Source organism: Ceratotherium simum, chromosome X, assembly GCF_057802395.1.
Source record: "Ceratotherium simum simum isolate JZ-2026a chromosome X, ASM5780239v1, whole genome shotgun sequence".
NCBI classification, from domain to species: domain Eukaryota; kingdom Metazoa; phylum Chordata; class Mammalia; order Perissodactyla; family Rhinocerotidae; genus Ceratotherium; species Ceratotherium simum.
Window position 1 is genome coordinate 7083501 of NC_141940.1, and position 23820 is coordinate 7107320.

Consider the following 23820-nt stretch of genomic DNA (forward strand, 5'->3'; position numbering starts at 1 on the left):
CTGATGTAGTACCATTTGTTAATGTTTTCTTTTGTTTCCCTTGCCTGAGTAGACATGGTATTCAAAAAGATGTTGCTAAGACCAATGTCAAAGAGTATACTGTCTGTATTTTCTTCTAGGAGTATTATGGTTTCAGGTGTTACATTCAAGTCTTTAATCCATTTTGAGTTAATTTTTGTGGATGGTGCAAGATAATGATCTACTTTCATTCTTTTGCACGTGGCTGTCCAGTTTTCCCAACACGATTTATTGAAGAGACTTTCCTTTCTCCATTGTATATTCTTGGCTCCTTTGTTGAAGACTAATTGTCCATAGATGTGTGCGTTTATTTCTGAGCTTTCAAATCTGTTCCACTGATCTGTGTGTCTGTTTTTGTGCTAGTACCATGCTGTTTTGATTACTATAGCTTTGTAGCATATTTTGAAGTCAGGGATTGTGATGCCTCCAGCTTTCTTCTTTTGTCTCAGGATTGCTTTGGCTATTTGAGGTCTTTTTTTGTTCCATATACATTTTAGGATTCTTTGTTCTATTTCCGTGAAGAATGTCATTGGGATTCTGATTGGGATTGCACTGATTCTGTAGATTGCTTTAGGTAATTTGAACATTTTAACTATGTTTATTCTTCCAATCCATGAGCATGGAATATCTTTCCATTTCTTTATATCTTCTTCAATTTCTTTCAATAATGTCTTATAGTTTTCAGTGTATAGGTCTTTCACATCTTTGGTTAAACTTATTCCTAGATATTTTATTCCTTTTGCTGCGATTGTAAATGGGATTGTATTCTTGACTTCTCTTTCTGCTGCTTCATTATTAGCATATAGAAATACAACTGAGTTTTGTAAGTTGATTTTGTACCCTGCACCTTGCTGTAGTTGTTGATTTTTTTAATAGTTCTCTGATGGATTCTTTAGGGTTTTCTATATATGGATTTGGTCATCTGCAAACAGTTTCATTTCTTCCTTTCCAATTTGGATTCCTTTTATTTCTTTTTCTTGTCTAATTGCTCTGGCAAAAACGTCCAGTAATATGTTAAATAGGAGTGGTGAGGGTGGGCACCTTTGTCTTGCTCCTGTTCTGAAAGGGATGGCTTTTAGTTTCACTATAACGTATGATGTTGGCTGTGCATTTGTCATATATGGCCTTTAGTATGTTGAAGTCCTTTCCTTCTATACCCATTTCATCGAGAGTTTTTATCATAAATAGATGCTGGATCTTGTCAAATGCTTTCTCTGCATCTATTGAGATGATCATGTGATTTTTATTCCTCATTTTGTTAACGTGTTGTACACATTGATTGATTTGCGGGTGTTGAACCATCTCTGTGTTCCTGGGATAAATCCCACATGATCATGGTGTATGATACTTTTAATGTAATGCTGTATTCAGTTCGCCAATATTTTGTCAAGGATTTTTGCATCTATGTTCATCAGTGATGTTGGCCTGTAATTTTCCTTCTTTGTGCTGTCCTTGCCTAGTTTTGGTATCAGAGTAATGTTGGCCTCATGGAATGACTTAGGAAGCATTCCGTCTTGAATTTTTTGGAAGAGTTGGAGAAGGATAGATATTAAATCTTCTTTGAATCTTTGGTAGAATTCTCTCGAGAAGCCATCTGGTCCTGGACTTTTATTTTTTGGAAGGTTTTTTATTACTGTTTCAATCTCTTTACTTGTGATTGGTCTATTCAGATTCTCTATTTCCTCTTGATTCAGTTTTGGGAGGTTGTATGAGTCTAAGAATTTATCTGATTCTTCTGGGTTATCCAATTTGTGGCATATAGTTTTTCATAGTATTCTCTTATAATCATTTGCATTTCTGCGGTATCAATTGTAATTTCTCCTCTTTCATTTCTAGTTTTATTTATTTGAGCCTTCTCTCTTTTTTTCTTAGTAAGTCTGGCTAAAGGTTTGTCAATTTTGTTTGTCTTCTCAAAGAATCAGCTCTTAGTTTCATTGATCCTTTCTACTGCTTTTTTAGTCTCTATTTCCTTTTTTCTGCTATAATTTTTATTATTTCCCTCCTTATGCTGACTTTGGGCTTTGTTTTTTTTCTAGTTCTGTTAGGTGTAGTTTAAGATTACTTAAAGAAGAATGTGTGCTCTGCTGTTTTTGGGTGGAATGCTCTCTATATATCTATTAAGTCCATCTGATCAAATGTTTCATTTAAATCCACTATTTCTTGTTGACTTTCTGTCTGGATGATATCTATTGATGTAAGTGGGGTGTTGCGGTCCCCTAATATTATTGTGTTGCTGTTAACTTCTCCCTTTAGGTCTGTTAATAGTTGCTTTACGTACATTGGTGCTCATCTGTTAGGTGCTTATATATTCACAAGTGTTATTTCCTCTTGGTGGAATGTCCCTTTTATCATTATATACTGCCCGTCTTTGTCTCTCATTGTCTTTTTTATTTTGAAGTCTGCTTCATCTGATATAAGTATGGGAACACCTGCTTTCTTTCTTTTTTCTTTTTGTGAGGAAGATCGGCCCTGAGCTAATATCTGCCAATCCTCCTCTTTTTGCTGAGGAAGACTGGCCCTGGGTTAACATCCATGCCCATCTTCCTCTACTTTATATGGGAGGCCGCCACAGCATGGCTTGACAAGCCGTGTGTCGGTGTGCACCCGGGATCTGAACCTGCGAACCCCGGGCCGCTGCAGCGGAGCGCGTGCACTTAACCACTTGTGCCACCGTGCCAGCCCCAACACCTGCTTTCTTTTGTTTGCCATTTGCTTAGAGTATTGTCTTCCATTCCTTCACTCTGAGCCTGTGTTTGTCTTTAGAGCTGAGATGTGTTTCCTGGAGGCTGCATATTGTTAAGTCTTGTTTTTCAATCCAGCCAGCTATTCTGTGTCTTTTGACTGGAGAATTCCAGTCATTTATATTTAGAGAGATTATTGATATATAAGGGCTTAATACTGACATTTTCTCTCTTTTTTTCCAGTTGTTCTATATTTCCATTGTTTTTCTTCCTCTGCCTTTCTGACTGCCATTTCAGTTTGGTGGTTTTTTGCAGTGGTTTTCCCATTTTTCTCTTTATTTATGAATTGTGGCTCTGCTCTGATCTCTTGTTTAGTGGTTACTGTGAGGTTTGTATAAAATAACTTGAAGATGAGGTAGTCCATTTTCTAATAGCCTCTTATCTCCATTAGCCTAAGCTGGTTCCATCCCTCTCCTCTTCCCCTTCTGAGTTATTGTTGTCACAAATTATTCTGTTTTGTGCTGTGAGCTTGTGACTAAGCTGAAGTGTTTATAGTTACTTGGATGCTTTCCTTCCCTTTATCTTTTAAGTCATAATTAAGTATTTGCTACCCTGTTCTGAAAGAGAGTTGCGGTTTTCTGATTTTGTCTGTTTATCTCCTTGCTCAAAGCTTTGTATATCTTTGCCTTTTTATTTCAGGTGTGAGGGCATCCTTGATCATTTCTTGTAGGGGAGGTCTTGTGGCGACGAACTCCCTCAGCTTTTGTTTATCTTGGAAAGCTTTTATTTCTCCATCATATCCGAAAGAGTTTCTTGGCTGAAAGTTTTTGTCTTTCAGTATTTTGAATATATCATTCCACTCTCTCCTAGCCTGTAAGCTTTCTGCCAAGAAATCTGCTGAAAGTCTGATAGGGGTTCCTTTGTAGGTTATTTTCTTCTGCCTTGCTGCCCTTTATATTTTTTCTTGGTTGTTGACTTTTGCCAGTTTTACTATTATATGCCTTGGAGAAGGTCTTTTAGCATTGATATAATTACGAGTTCTAGTGGCTTCATGTATTTCTAAGTCTGGTTCCTTCGCCAGGTTTGGGAAGTTCTCAGCTATTATTTCTTTGAACAAGCCCTCTGCTCTTTTCGCCCTCTGGAGTACCTATAATCCTTGCATTGCTTTTCCTAATTGAGTCAGATATTTCTCAAAGAATCCCCTCATTTTTTAAAAAATCTTAGTTTCTCTCTCCTCCTGCACCTGAAGCATTTCTATCCTCTAAATCACTAATTCTTTCCTCCATAATGTCAGCTCTATTTTTTAAGGATTCTAGATTACTTTTTATCTCATTAATTGTGTTCTTCATCTCCAGAATTTCTGCTTGTTTTTTTTTTATAGTCTCAATCTCTTTGGTGAAGTATTCCTTCTTCTCATTAATTTTATTCCTGAGCACATTAAACTGTCTTTATGAGTTTTCTTGTAACTTGCTGAGTTTCTTTATGACAGCTAGTTTGAATTCTCTATCATTTAGATCGTAACTTTCTGTGACTTCAAGGTTGGTTTCTGGAGTCTTGTCATTTTCCTTCTGGTCTGAATTGTTACTGTAGTTTCTCACAGTGTTTGATGAACTAATCCTTTGCCAGTGCATGTGTGGTAGTATCAGGTCACAGATTCTACTTGCTATGGCTGGGGGAAGCAGGAGCTGTGTTTCTGATCCCACTCCATCTGCTGGAAGTTGTGCAGGTATGGTGGGCACTCCCGCCATTCCAGAAAGTGTTCATGTGTGGGCTCAAGGCTGCCACCACCTCTTCTTGCAGTCGTGCTGAGGCACATTACCACTTGTGGGGCCACATCAGCACTATGGGCCTTCCCACCAGCTGGGAAAGTGTTCGTACATGCGTGCGAATCAACCACTGCCTCTTCTCATGGTCACGCCAGCTGCTGTGCTTGGTGGGTGGGTCTTCTGTGTGGGGTCTGAGCCAGGGCCATTCATTAGGACTGCAGCGGCATGGTCAGTGCTCGCACCAGCCATGAAAGCATTCACACACAGGCTCGGGGCTGCCACTGCCTCTTTTTACAGTTGTGCCAAGGCACGTTCCCACTTGTGGGGCTGCTGCAGCACTACGGGTGCTCCCCCTGGCCAGGAAAGCATTCATGCACATGCACAGGGCTGCTAGGGAAGGGTAGGGGAATGCTCACCTATCTCCACTACACCCCGTGGACCTAGTCCATCCACCTTCAGATGTATAGCTGTGTGGGTCTCTCAGGCATCCTGTTGTGCTGTTTGTGTATCTTCTGCTGGTCACTGAATGTCCATTTAGTTGTAGTTAAAATGAGGAGAGATGAAGGGATCAGTTCACTCTGCCACATTGCTGACATCACCACTCTAAAGAGCTCATGATATATGTTTAATAAACATTAGTTGAATGAATAAATCTCTGTTCCTCTAGAAGAAAACTATTACTCAAGCCAAAAATCTGTGAATCATAACCCTGGTTTCTTCCCTCTCCTTTTCCCCACGTGGAAAAATCATGAAGTCCTACCGATACTATCTCCTAAATACAGCAATCCCACCCTTCTTCTCCATTCTTGCTGCCATTTCATTGGCTCATTATTACAATAACTTGGCCTCCTTGCCTCTAGTATTGCCACATTTAATCTATCTTTGGAAGGTGAGTGAAAGAAAACACCACTATGTCACATAGAATGGGCACATGTAGAATAGGTTTAAGTGGGGTAACTTACAAGCCTAAATGTTAGTAAGAAGAGGCACATGGTCTTGTGTTCTGTCATTTTCCCACACTGAGGCCTGCCTTCCCATTGGGTCCAGAAATTAATTGGATTTTTTAATGGGGTTTCTGGAGTTGGTGACAATGGCAAAGAAGACATTGTAAAATTAGAAGGGTTCTAAATAAGAGTACGAAATTCATCATGAAAACTAGAGTTCTCTGAAACCTCTAATCGTTTAATGCAGACAAAGCCATGAGAAAAAGATCCCAGAGCTTAATAAGGGGTAGTTTAGAGCCACGTGGCTAGCTACTATAGTTGCTGTTGGATAGCTCCTCTTGCAGTGAAGTATTCAGCCAGAAGCAGGAAGAGCTGTTGGCCACAGTGCACACTGCCTAGTCAGTAAATAACCCCAAACACAATCAGAGGTGGGGAGTCAAGAATATCTTTGGTAGTGAAACTCCGAGCTCTCTCATTGGTAATCTCCCTAGGTGAGCCTTAGAAACACCTCTTGATGGGGGTAAATCTCGTGTAAAATGGTGATAAATGGTGTCCTAATGCCCCCAGGGAGATCCTGCTGATGGTGCCAGAGACTGTGGATATATAGCCTGTGCCAACTGGATCTTTGATTACAGAAGAGTTGTATGGCTACTCTCAGGAAGTGCATAACACTGTGTTCAAGGGGGAGGCAGTGAAGGCAAAGAAGGCTATCTTACCACACAGAAAAACTAGTCCTGGAGTGGGTGGGAAGCACACAAATGCTGCTTTGAGTTGGGTCCAAGGTGATTCTCTGCCTCCATTTAGCATGGACATCACAGAGGATGGACATATAAGTGCGGAAGGTCGAGGCAAACAGTGCCTGAGGCTACTGCCTGGTAGAAGCGATACCTGAGGCATTGTTTGATAGTGGAATGCTGATAAGACCCCTCATAGCCAAATCAAGTTGAGGGTGACATATCTAGTGTTGTGATAGTACTCTGGTCACTGCCAGGGACAGGTACAGTCTGTCCACATCCAGACCAGGAAAACAGAGAAGTTATTTGCCCCCTTGATCCTCTCTTTGCTTCCCAGGGTTGGATCTGTCCATGCCCAAGCAGTTGGGGTCCGTGAGCACCCTTCAGGAATGAACCAGACCTTATTTTGTATCCTGGAATGAAAAGCTCCACAGAGACCTAGGGCTAACAATTCCTTTACTAAAGGCAAGCTCTTGAGATTGAGGAAGGTGGCTAAAGTGCAAAGGTGACTTACTGCATAAGCATAAGAACCACAGGAGTGTCCCCAACTTACAGAGGAGGTATGTGGCAAACCCAGTGTCAGAGTTGTCTGTCCAGTGGGAAAGGACACCAGATGTCACTTCAAATTTGTATTCATCCACATTTCTGTGATCCATGCAGTAAAAACTTTCCAGCTACTCACCATGGTCAGTGCAGGTCCCAAAAAGGAGGGGAATTATTATTATGCAGCGTGGCAGCCACAGAAGCATGCCACTCCAATCTGTTGTGGAGAGCATAATTGCCTGACAGCCCCAGTTGTTGCCGTTCTGGATCCACCACTGTGTTTGTGCCAAGGTCATGTTTCCTGCGGGCTGCTTTCAGCCAATAATTGAGCACAGTAGAGGTACTAATGCAGATCCATTCTTGTGAGTACAAGAACTCCTTTAACAGGTGACTTTGGCTCTAGAACTCACCATCAGCCTGGTTGAAACTTGCTTGGAACTGCGCTATAGTCTAAGATCCTTTCTACCCAATCCTCCTTCTTTCCTTTTCCTTCATAAATGTCAGATCTGCATCATGGTCTGAAGTCTCTCCTGAACTTCTCTGGCATGTGGCAAAGGTAGTCCATCAGAGCCTTGTATCTCTGTGTGCTATCTGATTGGGGGAGGTGGACAGCAACTCCATACCTAGAGAGCATGTACAAACCACATAAGGGCAGGAGGCCTATGAAGTATATCTGCCAGTATGAGCCAGTCCTGTCTTCTGTGGTACGACCAAGTTTACCCTGAATTACATGCTCGTGAAGCAACCAATGAGTGCAGGCTCTAGGGGTGTGAGTATCTTCTTCGTATGTCAAATGACAGCCCTTCATGGTGGTTTTGTTACTGTGGTGTGTCTGGACATGGATCCAGTAGGTCACCAAGAATATGATGGCTCACAGGCTCAACTGACTTTCTCGCTGCAGATGCTTTGCTTTTCTCAGGATGTGGTCCTTTCTAGGAGACAAATACCTATGTGACTTATTAACTGAGCTTGTCGGTGAGTCATATTTGCTTCCATAGGGTATGACTTTAATAGTTTCATCCTGGGTGGCCTAATGGCCTGACTAAAGAGTTAGGCCAATAGAAGCAGCCCATGAGTCTATGTAAAAGTGTATTTCATTCATTGAGGAGCAGAATGCTTTATTACCAAACGTATCACTTGGAAGTTCTACCTACTGTGCAGAGCAGCCAATGCCACGGGTTATCAGCACTTATCATCATAATAACAGATGGCTTAATATTCCACTGCACTTGCTCACTCAGTGAAACAGGCTTCCTTGTATGGTACCAAGTCTCAAAATTGAGGCCCCCATTGAGCCAGTAGCTCAGGCAAAGCAGGCAATGGGGCCATCTCAATACCCACTGGGTAGGCAGCCACTTATTTTTGCAGTTGGCTTGAACCTCAATTGGATGTACAATTTCCATTTCATTTTTTTTTTCACTTGCTGCACTTTGTCAATTATTAAGCTACTGTCTCTCGATTCCAAACCATCCTTCTATACTCTGCTCTGTGAGGTTGGGGCTTGGACTCTGCACACCACATTTCTCCTTTGCCAGTGCTGCCTATTAGGTTCTGCTGATAAGAGACCATGGAAGACCACGGTTCTTCACTCTGGCAGGAACAGTTTGCTCCAGTAGCAGCAGTTGAATCCAATTTCCAGATCTCCCAGCCCTCACCCTCTCAGAACTAGCATCAGCACGTTTCCTCAGAGACACCAGCACCAGCCAGTTGGCTGGCATCTCCTCCTCAGTGGTCTAAGTCCCAGCGCCATTGGGGTCTGCCTGTGAGTTACCAAGGTACCAGTACCGACCAATAGTGCCCCTTTCCTAGAGGTCTGGGTTCTAATTCTGTGAGCCTCTCCTTTGAACTTTTGGGTTCCCATCATCCCAGCCTCATCTGTTCATTCCTCCAGGCCTCAGGATGGTAGACGCTTCCTACAGACTCCACTTCTGTGTTATCTTAATGTTCCTGTTTTCCATTTTCAGTCCTTTAATATCTGTTTAACAAATCCCTATATTAAATTCTCTGTTAAAATCACTGGTGTGATTTCTGTTTTCTCGACTAGACCATCACTGATACACCCATCTGATGGAATTTGGTTCAGTGACAACTCATTGCAGGATGGGAATATTGGATCTGAGGGTCACACTGTTTCCTTCAATGAGACAATCTGTCCCCACCAGGGCAAATAATTTCCATTCAAAAGGTATGTACCATTCAGTAGTGGAGAAATGACCCACCCCCAATATTGGCAGAGTCTTGTGGCCAGAGGCATCAGATGTGATACTGGTCACAGATACTTAAAACTCCATGGGATCAGAACGTGTTGGTGGGGGAGGGGCAGGTATTGTTTTATTGTTGCATGTATGGCTTCTGTGGCTTCTTACTGCAGGGGTCCCCAATTGAATTTGGCTACCAGTATGTTGACTTAGTACAGATTCTTGAATAACATTCATAGGTGCAGGATATGCTGCCTCTAAAACCCAAAGAGGCCAAACAGGTGATAAGGGCTCCTTTCGTATAGTTTCTCCTTATTAGGCTGTGGAATATCTCTTTGGACTGCGGTTCATCTAGCCCTCAAGATATGCACTCAAGTGGCCTGGTCCTGGTCTCTATCCTCATTTAAGGCCCTGTCACCTCTGGACAGCTGTGCTTAGAGAGCATGCATTATGGTGAGAACAGTTTCCTCTGTGAGGGCCACTATCCAAATGTCATCAATATAATGGATTGGGCTTGCCCAACTCATTACTGACATATTGCAGTTATTAAGTATTGCTGGGGAAGTTCAAAACGACTGAGGCCAGACACCTTCTCTACCAGGTGAAAACAAAACAATTTTATTTCTTCCTAGAGAAATCTGGAGAAGAGGACATTAGCAACGTCTAGGGAAATTCTGTCCAAGAGTAATATAATGTGAGCCACATATGTGATTTTGAATTCTCTAGTAGTCACTATAAAAAAAATAAAAAAGAGACATAACTAATTTTAGTGACATAGTTTAGTTAACCCAATAGATCCAAAATATTAACATTTCAGCATTTAAATATACAAACAGTAAGATATTTTAATTCTTTTTTTCAAACTAAGTCTTCAAAATCCATTATGTATTCTACACTTACAGCATGTCTCAACAGCCCCATGTGGCTAGTGGCTGAAGAACTGGACAGTGCAGCTCTAGGGCCACATACTGAGTGCCAGCAATGGCTGCAATCAGTTCAGTCACCTGTTGGTATATCAGGTGCTTTGAGCGCCATGGTGGCCACTATTAAAGCCACAGTGGTCTGCAATCAGGGGCCACAGACACTGGGTTTACTCACTGGCTAAACAGGGCTTGGAATTGGAAGATAGTGTGGCCTACCACTCCCACCTGGCAATGGAATAAGCCCTGTATGTTTTCTTTCTCACCTACTGTTTCAACTGCACAATCCTGGCAGGCTTTGGAAATACAAGAAGCTCTGCATTCAGCTGGAGGGATGGTAATGCCCACACCCACCAGCAGGTCAGTGTACTATTCTGGGTTGAGGGAATCCAGCATGTCTGTACCAATTATGTAGCCTGACAAAGGGACTGTGAGCATGGTCTCATCAAAGGGGCCAATGGTTGGGGCCGGCCCAGTGGCGTAGTGGTTAAGTTCATGCGCTCTACTTCGGCGGCCTGGGGTTCACAGGTTCAGATCCTGGGCACAGACCCACACACCACTCATCAAGCCATGCTGTGGCAGTGTCCCACATACAAAATAGAGGAAGATTGGCACAGATGTTAGCTCAGGGACAATCTTCCTCAAGCAAAAATAGAAAGGTTGGCAACAGATGTTAGCTCAGGGCTAACCTTCCTCATCAAAAAAATAGGGTGGGGGGGAGGAGGGCAATGGCATTTTCAGTAATTATGCCGAGTTTCTTACTCTGGTAAGTAAAAGCAGTCCCAAATCCTGCCCAGGAAATCATTTACTGTGGACTTATCAGATCCAAGAACAACGCCTCTGCTCCACTGTCTGGTAGACCCAGGTCCGCTGAACCCTCCCTGCACGTATGTTGCGCGCTACACGGACTAGGGAAGCAAGTCAGCAACCCCCTTGTACAGGGTGGAGGACTGGTGGAGGACTGGGATCCAGGCCAAGTTGAGTTTTGAACAGACTCAATCCTGGATTGAAGGGCCCTCTAGTAGTCAGACTAGAAACTCAGTCTCCCAGGTAGTGCAGAGGCCTGTGGGGAAGAGGAGTGTCTTTGAGAGTCGTTTCAGCAGCATTAAGATGTGGCTAACTACTTAGCTTCCTCCTCTGGACCCTTCTCCAAGGACACAGGGGGCTGTGGAGATTTGCTGGCCAGGCAGTGGGGAAAATTACTGGCCTCCATCTCCAAAAGGAATCCTCCCACCCAGGACCTCCTTGCATTAGCTCTCTACAGGGGTCTCCTTAATGCATGCTCTAAAATCAGTTATTTTTGTTTCCTGCACCCCTATGTTCTCTCTGCAACCTCCTTAGTGATTTGGATTGCTTATCAGCCCACCAGCCTCTCCGCTTTTCTCATGTATCTCCTTACCTAGCAATCTCTTTGTTCAAGACCCAGAGCCATAATGTACTGCCCAAGGGAAGCTAAGAAGGAAGTAGACAGTGGTGCTCTTCCGCCCTTTCATTCATGCTGAGACCCGGGGCACCTTACAGGGAAGACCCTTTTGGGTGGGGCCTAAATCAGTCTCAAAGGATTAACCCATCCCTTACTCCCTGGCAGAAGCAGCTAAGTTAAGGATGCCCCCCTCATGTAAGATCCCATCAACTTTTCCAGCATTCTCTGAATTAAGGTCATTTGGTCACGAGTTAACCCTGATGCCCAGGATTTTCATACAACCATACTATAATGCCAAAGTGCCTCAAAGCAGCTGTGACCTCAGTAGGGATGTTCCACTTTACATTCAGTGTCTCGAGGAAGTCTCTTTGTGGCTATGTGAATCTGATTTCCAGAGCATCCAAGTCAACCACAGGGCAGGCACATTTGCTCTCTCCCCATTGGTCAGACTAGCCATTCATTCAGCAAAAGGGAATATGGCAGTAAACCGCAAAGGTTGGCCATTCAGTGTCACTTACCTCATGGGTGTAGCTTCTTCGTCATGTAAGCAGTTCACGCCTCAAGGGACTCCCGTGACCCTTGCTGGAAGTCCAACTCCCTGTAAGTGTACTGAAGCTGCTCAGGCTGTAACCCGTTTCTCACCCCCACCAAGCCCCCTGGGTGGTACACTGCACAAGGACAGGTTTCAAATCTAAGAGATTAGGTTGCATCTACTGTTCCAATGGCACTTGGGACCAAGGGCTCTTTTCTCCAAACTTCGTTTTCCTTAGAGGTCACGTGGCTGGCTGACTTGAAAGGGAGTGTCAAGGGATCAAACTGTCTCAACTGGCCTTATGAGGACTTCCGGGGCCTTTGTGGCACACGTCATGGCCATAACTAAGCATCACAACAATATATTCAACCAGTGGTTTCAGCTCAGCCAGGTTTCCCACCGCCAGCCCTAGGGGGGATGTCGTCCATCCCTGGTCTGGCTTAGTTGACCCTTTTTGTAGTTTCCAAAAGGCGAGAGCTGGAGTAAGTGGAGTTTGCCTCATGTTGGGCACCATCTGTGAAGCCGTGGGTGAAAGACAACACCACACCATGCAAAAGGCAAAGGTTTTAATGAGGGAAAACTGCCAGCAAGGGTCAGCAACAGGATGCACACGGATGCCCATTCTCGCATGCAGGGAGCGATGCAAAGGCCAGGGCACTCTGGCTGCACCTTGGAGCTGTAGGCCAGGGGAAGGGTATTCCTTCGCCGGGAGTGTACCTTTCCAGAGGGCAAGCCCGACAGCGGCCTTGCATGCGGAGGATCAAGTCAGGGCTTAAATGCCAGCTGTCAGGGGAGCTGTCTGGGAACACAGGCTACTAGCACCTGTGACCTTGTGGGAAGCTGGATTTGGGTGCACTCGCTCCTGCTAGCTGGTTACCAGGCAACTTGACAGTGACCCCTGGAGTCATGGGGTAATCTTGTCTCTCCCTCCACACTTTTTTTTTTTAATTTTATTTATTTTTCCCCCAAAGCCCCAGTAGATAGTTGTATGTCATAGTTGCACATCCTTCTAGTTGTTGTATGTGGGACGCAGCCTCAGCATGGCCAGAGAAGCGGTGTGTCGGTGCGCCCCCGGGACCCGAACCCGGGCTGCCAGCATCGGAGTGCACGCACTTAACCGCTAAGCCACGGGGCCGGCCCGCTCCACACTTCTTTAAGTGTAAATCTGATTGTTTAAAATCTTTCAAAGGCTCCCTAAAGTCCAACCTCTAACGTGGCGCCGTAGGCCCTCCTTGACAGTATCTCGTTTCACGTCTCTGCCTCAGATGCCATGTCCTAGCCTCACTGAACTCTCCCAAGTTTCCCAAATATACTTTTTCATGCCTAAATCAATGCCCCCAGCCCCTTTTCTCTTGGCTAACTCCTCTAATCTGCCCTCCATCTTAGGCAAGATTTCACTGCACCTGAGAAGCCCTTGACTGACTCCACGCCACCGATTTGGATTGTTTCTCCTTTGTGCTCCACCTCACCCCGAGCATCTTAGTACTGACCATACCATATACTGGAACTGCCCATTGACTCATCCAGCTCTCCCACTCAACACTGAGCTTCTTGAAGGACTGAAATATTATCTTTGTATCGCCAAGAAGCTTGTGAAGTGCCTGCTATACAGTGAATGTTCAGTAAATATTTAACGAGAACCAGATGAAATCAGGTGGCTGGTGCGTTAGCACTTACTCTGTAGCTTTCTCCACATAAAACATGAATATCTTATTAATGCATATACAGGTTTGGAGTTAGGATACCTTAGCAACCATTTATGTAACCCATGAAGAAACCGAAACCTGGAGAGGTGAGACGACTTATCCAGTTATCACAGAGATACTCTATGCCCTGGTCAAGTGTAGAATCTACCTCCCAATTCCCCCTTTTCCACAGCGTAACTCCTCATGTCCCTTCCTATCGTGTAGTATCTATGTTGCACTTGCAACTTTTAATGATGTATATTCCTTGAGCACCAGTACTCTGTTCTTTGCTGCAATATCTTACAGATTTTAATCTTCAGGGAAATCTGACAAAGACGTCTTAGTATTTACCAAAAGAACTTTATACTTGAAAAAATAACACCAGAATTCTTTTTTCCTCTTAGCATAAGCCACGTAAGTTCTGTATGATACTGAATGATGATAATATACCCCAATTCCCCAGATTCCATGTAACCATCTTCTGTTGACACTTAATCTTCCTTCCCATTTTCAACCTACCCTTGTAATCAAGTGTATGGTATACATATATATAAATTGGTGGGAAGACCTTGAAGCACTCAATTTTGAAGCTTAGCCTTTAATCATTTACCGAGTGCAACTTGAAAAGACTTTTAGTGCCTCTCCCACTAACATAAAACTCTTTAGCATAAAAAAATGGATTTCTCCCTGTTTATTCATGGAAACTTCTGAGAGAGGCATGCAAAGAAAATTTCTAAACAGTCTCAAATAAAATTTGTAAACAGCCCTAAATAAACACACAGAGGAAAAGATGCCCAAGATTTAAATACTGTTAACTGTTAAGCCTTCTGAGCAATCAAGACCAGCACCTGATAATGGCTATCTCAGAATAACTCGTTATCAGAGGCATCAGAGGGTCATGAGGCAAAGATTCTGTTTATGGTCATGAAACAAACTGGCTCAATAGGGATCAAATCAGTATACTGACTCTAAGACACTATATTCCTAATCACCAGGAGCTCTAAGATCATGATCATGAGAGAAATGCCTGGGTGAGCCACAGCGAGTCTCAAGTTCACTTGCTGCCAACAGAATGTGCGTGTGTAGCACTGAAAACTACCATAAAACTAGGAAAACTCAACCACATTACTCGCTTCTACCTACCACCTCTAACGGACTCTGCTCAGCTCTTTGGGTTCTGGAAGAGCCCAGAACTAGGCAGAATGGGTAGCAGAGAACCAGAAAAGTACCAGCACGAAAAACCAGAAAAGCAGAAGACAAAGATGAATTTTTCTGGAAAAAAACACCCATCAATGTAGAGCAGAATGTACTGAATCATTGGATCATTTTGGATTCTAACACTGGGTAGAACTTTGACACTGTGACCTCTCCATTTCTACCCTTTACTTCCAGGCTGTGCCCAAGTTCCTTGAAGTGACCACAACAGCTAATTTAGGTGCATTCTACCTACAAACCTGTCATTTATTTTATTACTGAGATACTGACATCAAAAGTGTTTTTTTCTTAAGTACATGGACACACTTAATATTTTCCAAACAGCAGGGTATGTTTATGTGTGCACAGACAGGAGTATGTGTTTAATATGGTTTAGTGGCATCCTATGTAATAAATGTGTTGAAATCTTATAACTGGGAACATGGATAATTATTTTCAAATATCTAAGGTTTTGCCTTTTAAGGGTACATAAAAGATTATTTGCAAGGCCTATATGCTTTGCATGATAAATAACTTTTCCCCCACATATCATTAATTTTTGTTATATTTAGAAATTTAAGACCAGGAGCAAACATCTGTCAGACTAATTTTTTGCTTTTTCATAAGTGTAACTTTTTAATAAAAATTTACATCTAGATAAACAATCTTCAGATTTTTGAAACTTTAATAAGATTTTAAAAACATCATGACTTCCAACTGAAAAACATACACGTTCAGCACACAAATATTGTAATATGAATCAACTCCAACTCCATTTGAAAACATGTGAATCAAATTACAGTTTTAGAAGTTAGTAATTCACATTTAAGCAAGTTAGCGCCTTGCTGAATTCAGCCTTTGTAAAAAAAGAGACTTAGTGCATATTGTAATGGCACAAAGTGCTTTTGTACCATTTTGTTGATTTTTTTTCACCTTATTAAACAAGATCAAGTTCTTGAAAGTTGGTAGATAGCGGCTAACTTCCTATGACACGTGAAATTTCCAATGGTAACAGTTACATTTTGTAACAGAACATTTTCTATAGATTTCTTTTCCTATCTTAAAATTTTAAAAGCAATCATTTGTAAGGATTGCATCAACATCAATTTAGCAGAGGAAGATCAAACTTTATTGAAACTGCTTGCATACAAAATATATTGCACTATAACCAAACAAATGTCAACATAAAATCCAATCTGTTGTCGCTAATATGTACAGAGAATATTGCCCAAGAGCAGTTACATTACAAGGTCATTCTACCTTGGTTAATTATCTACAGTATTTTAAACCAAACAGCTTACAGATGATGTGTGCAAGGTACCAATTTCTGTTTTCAAATACTATACATTCCCAGAATAAATAACTAGAAATTAACATTAATGTTTGGCAATACTTTTAAAAGACTTTTTAATATTCTTGAAATCATGTGCAGCTTGTTGCCATTTTTATATGCTTATTTGTATGCAAGGAAAAGTAACTGTAAAATGAAAATTCAAAGAAACAAACTCACAAAATACATCAGAGGCAGAACTTCGGTTTGTACGGCTCTGTACAGATTCAGTGGTACCCCTACTTGGAGTTATTTTTTAAGAAAAATATAACATCTTAGAGTGAAGGTCCTTCACATATTTTTCCTCGGTAAATTTCATTCATAAAAAAAAAAAAAAAAGACAAAACCAAAACCAAAACCCAACATGTCAAAAAACAAAAGAAAAAAAAAAGAAAAAAGTATTATTTGTTAACCAATCCTAGTCTGCTTTCCAATTCTGATTATACATTAGACCTAACATTTCAAAGTTTACAAAACATTTAACCTGCTTCAAATGTTTCTTAGACAAAGTACCTGTACTTCACAGGATTATTATGCACACATGGAAATGACCTTCCTATCTCCCCAAAATAAGCTTGAAATTAAAATATGAAAAATTTCACAAAACTCGGGGAGGACAAAATAAAAAAGGCTCTAAGTTAAAATTGGTCATCAGGCCAAAGAGCAGGCATATCCTACTAACTTTCGACCAGGAAGATTTGTTCCTAGCTGAAAACATTTTAGCCTCTCTCAAATGAAAAGATAGTTATTTCTTCTCCTGTCTATACAGAAACATTACACATCCCTCTCAATAGCACTATTTGTCAAACTTCAGTGCAACAAATCAGAAACAAAAACAAGTCCTATTCTTTATACTGCCTAACCTGATGTTTATGTAAGGAAAAAAATATGGAAAGCATGCATTCCTCTATAAAGTACTAATGTTTGACAGGGTTTGCTACATCTTTAACATTTAGTGTTTCCAACTTATCTTCCCTGAACTCTGCATCCAAATATAATATTCCTACCTGCCAAGATATAAAAAAGGCACAGATCATACAACTTTTTTTTTTTGCTAATGAAAATGACAAATGTCACATCACACACATCTCAGGGTCCACTAAAATACTGGAAAAGTGGACCAAAACATAAACTGACACAGGACATGAAATGACCTAGTATTTTATGGACTTTTACATGATATTGAAAACAGAAGTCTAACATGATTACCATAGATGCTATTTATTCATAAAAACTGAAATGTACCAGTGAGTTATCACCCAACGCAGGAAAATGGTCCAAATTAACAAAAAATATCACTGCTCAGTACTTTAAAAAATAAACCAAACTAAAATCCTGTCCTGAAGTGCTAAGTATACATAAAAGTAATGTTTCAAAATTTCAGGATATCTTTTTGTGCAAATCTGAAAATTGCTGCTTATGGTCAATACCAAAAAAAAAAATTCTTAACAGAATTTGTGTTCATTTCATGCCCTGTGCCATCTTGCCTACTATTTGTCTTTGGCCTAACAAAGTTTTCTAATATGGACTAAGAATTGTGGAAATGGTATAGGAAACATAACTTCAGAATTACGCAGTTTAGGGTACTCCATTCACAAGTGGTTGCTGACCATCCACGCTGTCTGGCTTTTCCTTCTTCTGGTTACGATCTTTACCCGTGCGCAGCCGATTACCTTCACTGGAGGTATTCTGCAATGTTTTAGTGTGGACACTCCTTTCATTATTGCAGTCAACTCTGATCTAAAACAAGTTATAGTTGTTATATACACAGACCATATCCTATTGTAATCTGTAATTGGCCTGACAAGAAACTTAAGCCTGAAGTGTAAATTCCACATGTTAAAAGGGGAAATGGGGGTGAGAATAGAAGGAGTGCAAGAAATTAAGGTCAGGTAGGATCTTTATTGGGTTTATGATTTTAAAACACTCTTCTTCTTTAACTGGAGCACATTGGTCATTTCACTGCGTCCCAAGTTAGACAAAAACTCACAATCCTACTGTGTCTTCTTCTAAGCAGAATAAAACAGTGAGAAACAAACAGTTAAAACGAATTACTATTACTGATTACAAGATATACATCCTTATAAAACTAGAGTTCAAAAAAATGGGTTATTCTTCAAAGACTGTGACACCAAGGAGGAGAGACACAAATTAATGTCCTCCTATTCTGACTTTACCAGGATAAGAACTCAACTAACTCACTTATTAACTAGCCTTTACTTTACACCTTTATATCTATCGTGGGTATGATTTTCTCTATGAGAGCTCCCATTGTCTTACAGCAGAAAAATATGAGCATTAGTTTCCAGTAGTTTGCATTTCAGTAAGGCAAGTCAAATGATCATACAACTTGAACTCTGTCTGAAGAATAAGAATGGTAGAGGGAAATCTGAAGACACTAATGTGTGGATGGACTGGAATCCCAGGAAGAGCATAAAGATGAATGCAACTTAAAAAATAATATTCTAATATTTATACAATATTTTAAGTGCCAACACTTAAACACTGCTAACAGAATTCCAGATGCTATACAAAAGAAAAATAGTGTTGACCAATCAGCCTAAAACAACTACAAATACTGATCTGCTTCAAGTACAAATGCTACATATATCCCAAAATGGTTCACTGTAATTTCAAATAGTGTTTAAGCGTTGGGTCTAGGTGTGTGTTTTAAATGTTTGGTTGTCAAGGGTTCAGTGCTTTGATTTGGATCTATTTTCATACTCACATAGAACACACCACCTTTTTATTTGGCATTCCATTTTAATTATAATTATAAATATGCATCTTTTTAACCAATGTGATCAGATTGCCAAGTTCATCAAACATGTCAGCTTAAGTGGGGAATTAGAAAACTGGGACATAAATGCCTTCCAGCTTTGTAAAGCACATGTATGTACATTATTTCATCAATCTCTTTATCTAGGTCTAAGGTCTTTTCTATGCTGGTCCTTAAGAACCCGCCAATAGTTAACTCCTACTTAAAACTGCTATGAATTCTAAGGAATATACCATCATGAAGTTTCTGCTTAAAAAGTCTCTCTCACTAATCTTGGGTGTTGGTTCCACACCATTCCACACCAAGAAGGAACCCTGAATACTTGTATTAAGAATTAAGAGGTAAAGAAGAAGAAGAAGAGAACATGAATTCTGGGAATCAGACACCAGGGTTCCAACATCACTCCACCATATGCTAACTATGTGAGCAGATAGCCAAAAGACTATGGACAAAGAACTGAATGTTTCTAAGCTTCAGTTCACTCATCTATAAAATAGAAAAATAAAACTACTTACCTCGGGGTTATTGTAGGATTAAATGAGATAACACACACACAAAGCACTTAGCAAAGGTGTCTGGATGTGCTCAGGGGTAATTTTAAAATTATTTAACAATGGGTTCAGCACAGGTGATGACCAACTGAGATGGGATTCCCAGAACAGAGGCTGGCTGTAAACAAGCCAGCATGTAGTACATGATTCAGCATGTACTAGCTGAGTATCATCAGCCCCGTTTATCACGATTATTACCCGTGAGATAGATACTTTCTTTTCCTTGCTTTCCACTCAAAGAGCATGCCCTATCGCTGTAACTCAGGGAAGGAGGCACCCACAGAGCATACTTAGATCTCTCTCTCAGTACACTCCAGGATGTTCTTTTTCTTGGGGAATCAGGGCAACCACTGATGTGGTACTGAAGCCATAATGTGACTGTCCAAGTCTTCACAAATATTTAAACTGCATATTCTCTATAGAAATCTTCCCTGTATACTTGTCATGAAGGACTAAGATTGCCCATAGCTGTAATGCTGAAAGGAAAATATTTCATGTATACCAAATTCAGAACCTCTGAACATGTTTTAAAATAAAATAAACTCATAAATCTCAAACCACCGTAATTCAAACAATTTAGATAAAATGAGGCACACAGGTTTACCTGGAGGGATCCATCTGCCGCTCTTGCTTTAGCCTCTCTTGGATTACGTGGACGATTATCTGTTCGGGAGTGATCGTCATTTCCTATAAGGACATTTTTAAAAGGTTCAACAGTCACTGATTCTGACATACTTATTGGAAGTTCTTTATTCCCACACCCTCAATCTATTTAGACCAATCACAGAATCTAAAATATAATCAACAACCTAGTGATTCCAGTTACATAATGGTTAACAATCTAGCATGCTACCAAGAAGACATTACAATTCTGCATCAACTGTGTTACAGATCAACCTGAGCTAATGATCAGATGTTATGTTTAAAATCCCCAAAGAAGCTGAACTAGTCATCAGTGTTTATTCACATATTCTACACGAACCATAAGGATGGCTAATATTCTGTCAATCACTATATGAATGAAAGGCTCAGCCTTTCCTATGGTGACCAGTATAAAACAGAAGAAAAGGGGTCTTAGTAACAGGTCATTGAATCACCAAGATTTTTCACAGAACTTCGGACAGTTGTCACAATTCACCTTTATTTCTAAACAAATGAAAACCTCTGTACCTTTGAAGCCGCCTCCGCGTCCTCTTCCTCCCTGTCCTCTTCCTCCACCGCCACGCCGTCGTCCGTCTCCTCTGCGCAGGAAGTTCTCCCTCTCTTCCTCTGTTGGAGCTAATGACCAATCACTGAGTTCGTCTCTGTGGTCAGATTCTGTTTCAGAAGCATTTGATGCTTCAGAATTAGTTCCTATCGAGAGTTAAAAGTTATATACCATTGTCCGACTTAAAAAAAAAAAGTTAGGTTAACAGAAGCTTCCAGAGATGTTTCAGGGGTAATCCAACACTCTTCCCAATTTATAAGCCCACCAAAGAGTATTATTACCTTCCATTTTGTAAAACAAATTATCTTAAATTCAAAATAAAGGGTTTCATAATATTTGAAGTAATTTTGGTTTTAAACATGTTTGGTTCTCATTTAAAAAAATAAAACATATTTTATTAGCCATCTAAATTCAAACCTGAGTATGCCACATCATTAAACAGCTGTGCTCCTTTAAACATCTGTGCTCTCTGGAGGAAAAGTTGTCTACAACAGTTAAATACAATACCTTGATAAATAAAACCTCTATAAAGAGAGCTCCTTTTAACAAGGTTTGGCCCAGGGACAGAGGGGACTGCACACATTTTGGTCATCTTTGAGAGGGTGGTAGAGAGGGCCACCATGGCAACTGTCTCAGGGAAGGATCTCTTGTGGGATCAGGGACTGGACCTAGCTGAAGGGGGATATGCTTGCCTGATGCTTGGTCCACAACCTTCCCTCCCATTCCCACTGGAATAGTTTATCATTAACAAAGGAATCATAATAAATTCGTTATGCCTGAGGGTTGGGTTAATGATGTATGGGATGGGAGTGGGAAAAAGAGCTCCATGGTGAGGTGTAACTGACTGTTGCGAGAGGGGTTAGGGTTAGGTTCAAGGTTGGCCTTAGGAGTAGGTGTGTCTCTCCCCCACTCCAGAATATCAACTCTACTACCTCTCTCTTCCTCTGTTGGAGCTAATGACCAATTATAGCTTCACCATTATAGCTTCATTCCTGTGGATCTTGAAGGCTTTTCCATCTTAAAGAGTTCCTTTTTGAAATGCAAATATTTGTGAGATGGATTATACCTTATACCATCATTAGCAAGTTACATAGTAGATATACAGTTGAGTAAGAAAGACAGTAGGTTACTGGCAGGTGGGAATAGAGTTCAGTGAAAGGTACTGGGAGAGAAGAAAGAAGCACTGACAGAAGAGCTGGGGAGGCAAAGAGAAACTTCGCCTACTTCTTGACTGTGCCTAGGGCTGACTTTGGCCATGCCACTCGAAATCACCTTATGAGCTAGAGGGTGCAGACCCCTGATTTACACAGTCCCTCCAGCAAGTATGACCAGCACATGCCTGACAAAAAATGAGCCACAGTACACAAGTGAAAAAAGTTTTGGCTATATAGTAATAAAATCAGGAAAGACCTTAAGAAAGTCATCAACGCACAAAGGCTTAAGCAGATTTACCCCCAGTCAGAATGTGGACAGAACTCATACCTGCCCTGTGAACTCTATGTGTTATTATCAGGTTTTTACTCTATATGTCTCTTGCAACACAATTTGACCCACTGTGAATCAGAAACCATGTAGTGAGAAATTGTTATAACGGGGTTCTAATGAATATTAGAGATTAGCAGCTATTAAGTCTAGGAACAGATAAAGTTACTGAGTAAAATGCTTAGTTTGTACCTGAAGTATATCCAGGACCGCGTCTGCCGTGCCCCCTATTTCTGTAAGGTCTACTACCTCGACCCATTCCTTGACCATCATCAGTCACATAGCCTTTTTCCTTATCTGTACGATTTGGTGGTGGTCTAGAACTAGCTCCAATCTGTCGCAACTGCTCATCAATTTGTAATCTCTCCAAACGCAACTGGTCTACTTCCTATTTAAAATATACAAGATAACAGTAAAAATAATTTGACATTTTACTTAATAATACCTTTCTCCTTTTCATCAGATAAAAAGTATACTGGAAATATTTCAATTTCAGTTCTAAATTTACAGTAAACACTGTTAAACAGAATTATCAGGAAACTAAATGGTCTTCTTAAAAAGAAAATTGCTATAGATAACAGATTATTGATGCCCAGAATTAGAGATACAATAAAAATACTCAGCATGAAAATTATATTGAATAGAATTTAAAGTTGTTTGATTTGGTAATATTATTCAATAGAATCTGCTAAAGCACAGAAATACTCATTTGGGGACTTCTTGATGATAGGATATTGAATAAAACAACTCTAAAAAATGTATGAATACAGATAAATGACATTTAAGGTTTAACCAGCTAACCTTAAAAATTACACATTGTAAATAAACTTACTGAAATAGATTTGCCAGTTAATATCTTAATTTACAAAGCATTACAGTTTGGGCCATCTTCTGTTTTCAAGGAACATACACTACGGCAGGTCTTTGGATGTGATTATGCAATTAAGGAACAATTATTTTTAACGAACTCAAAATGCTCATATTCTTTATATGGGGCAGGGGAACTATTTAATAGCTGACTAAAAACATTAGGTCATCCATCATGCCTTGAAAACCTCTTAAAGACTACAACTCTGCTAGAACAAGTATGACAAACAGTATAAATTCAGCTCATCAAAGATACACCTGAGGTCAACTGACAGACCCTTACATACAGTGCTTCCAATATGTTGGGTTCTGTCAAATCCAGATGAAGTCTCAATTCTAACCCTTGTTCTTCCGATCTACACATAAACATCTCATATACTGGCTAGAGGGAAACTGGATCCATAACTACAGTAGTACTGGGTGTCTTAGACAAACAGAGGCCATCATAGGGACTGTCTACATGAACAGTCACTGGAGAAATCCCTGCAAAGCTAAGTTCCTAAAATCTTGGTTGTGGCAGCTTCTGGAAAAGAAAGGGCAGGTAAAGATCTAGATTAGTTTCATTGGTGCTCTGAGTCAGAATTTCTGTTTTACAAAGCACTTGAGCAAAGGAGAGACTAGCTAAGTGAGTGGATTACTCCAAAAGTATAGTTATAGCTCATGGAATGGGTATATCTTGCAAAACAGAATGGTAGTCCAGGTTATCCCAGTGGGGCAAAGCAGTCACCTTCTGGTGAGAGATGCCAGGCCCAATCAAGGGAAGATCTGGTGATGGAAAGAATGGCAACAGGACAGCTGCTGATAACCAAAAAAGATACTCAAGCGTGAAGAATAAATCAAAAGCTCTAAGAGAGAACATTAGTCAAAAGAACAAGGGATTGATATAGTGCAACCCTAACTCTCCAGGTCTTTGTAATTATTTAAGCGAAGGATATGAAGAAAAACACATACAACAGATTACACATA

The 23820-nt window shown here is 40.7% G+C and overlaps 1 protein-coding gene across 10 annotated transcripts in view; it reads right to left on the reverse strand.

Moving 5' to 3' along the window:
- Positions 1 to 15305: 15305 nt before the first annotated feature.
- FMR1 (fragile X messenger ribonucleoprotein 1) overlaps positions 15306 to 23820 on the reverse strand; it is a 37053-nt gene continuing 28538 nt past the window's right edge. For 2 of the 10 annotated variants that reach the window (XM_087426671.1, XM_014796839.2), the window contains 4 exons: positions 22180 to 22375; positions 20469 to 20576; positions 19903 to 19985; positions 15306 to 17708 (listed from right to left, as the gene is read on the reverse strand). In XM_087426671.1, the coding sequence (XP_087282797.1) occupies positions 17547 to 17708; positions 19903 to 19985; positions 20469 to 20576; positions 22180 to 22375 (549 nt within the window). In that variant the 3' untranslated portion in view covers positions 15306 to 17546. The other 8 variants (XM_087426667.1, XM_014796836.2, XM_087426673.1 and 5 more) reach the window with 7 other exon arrangements.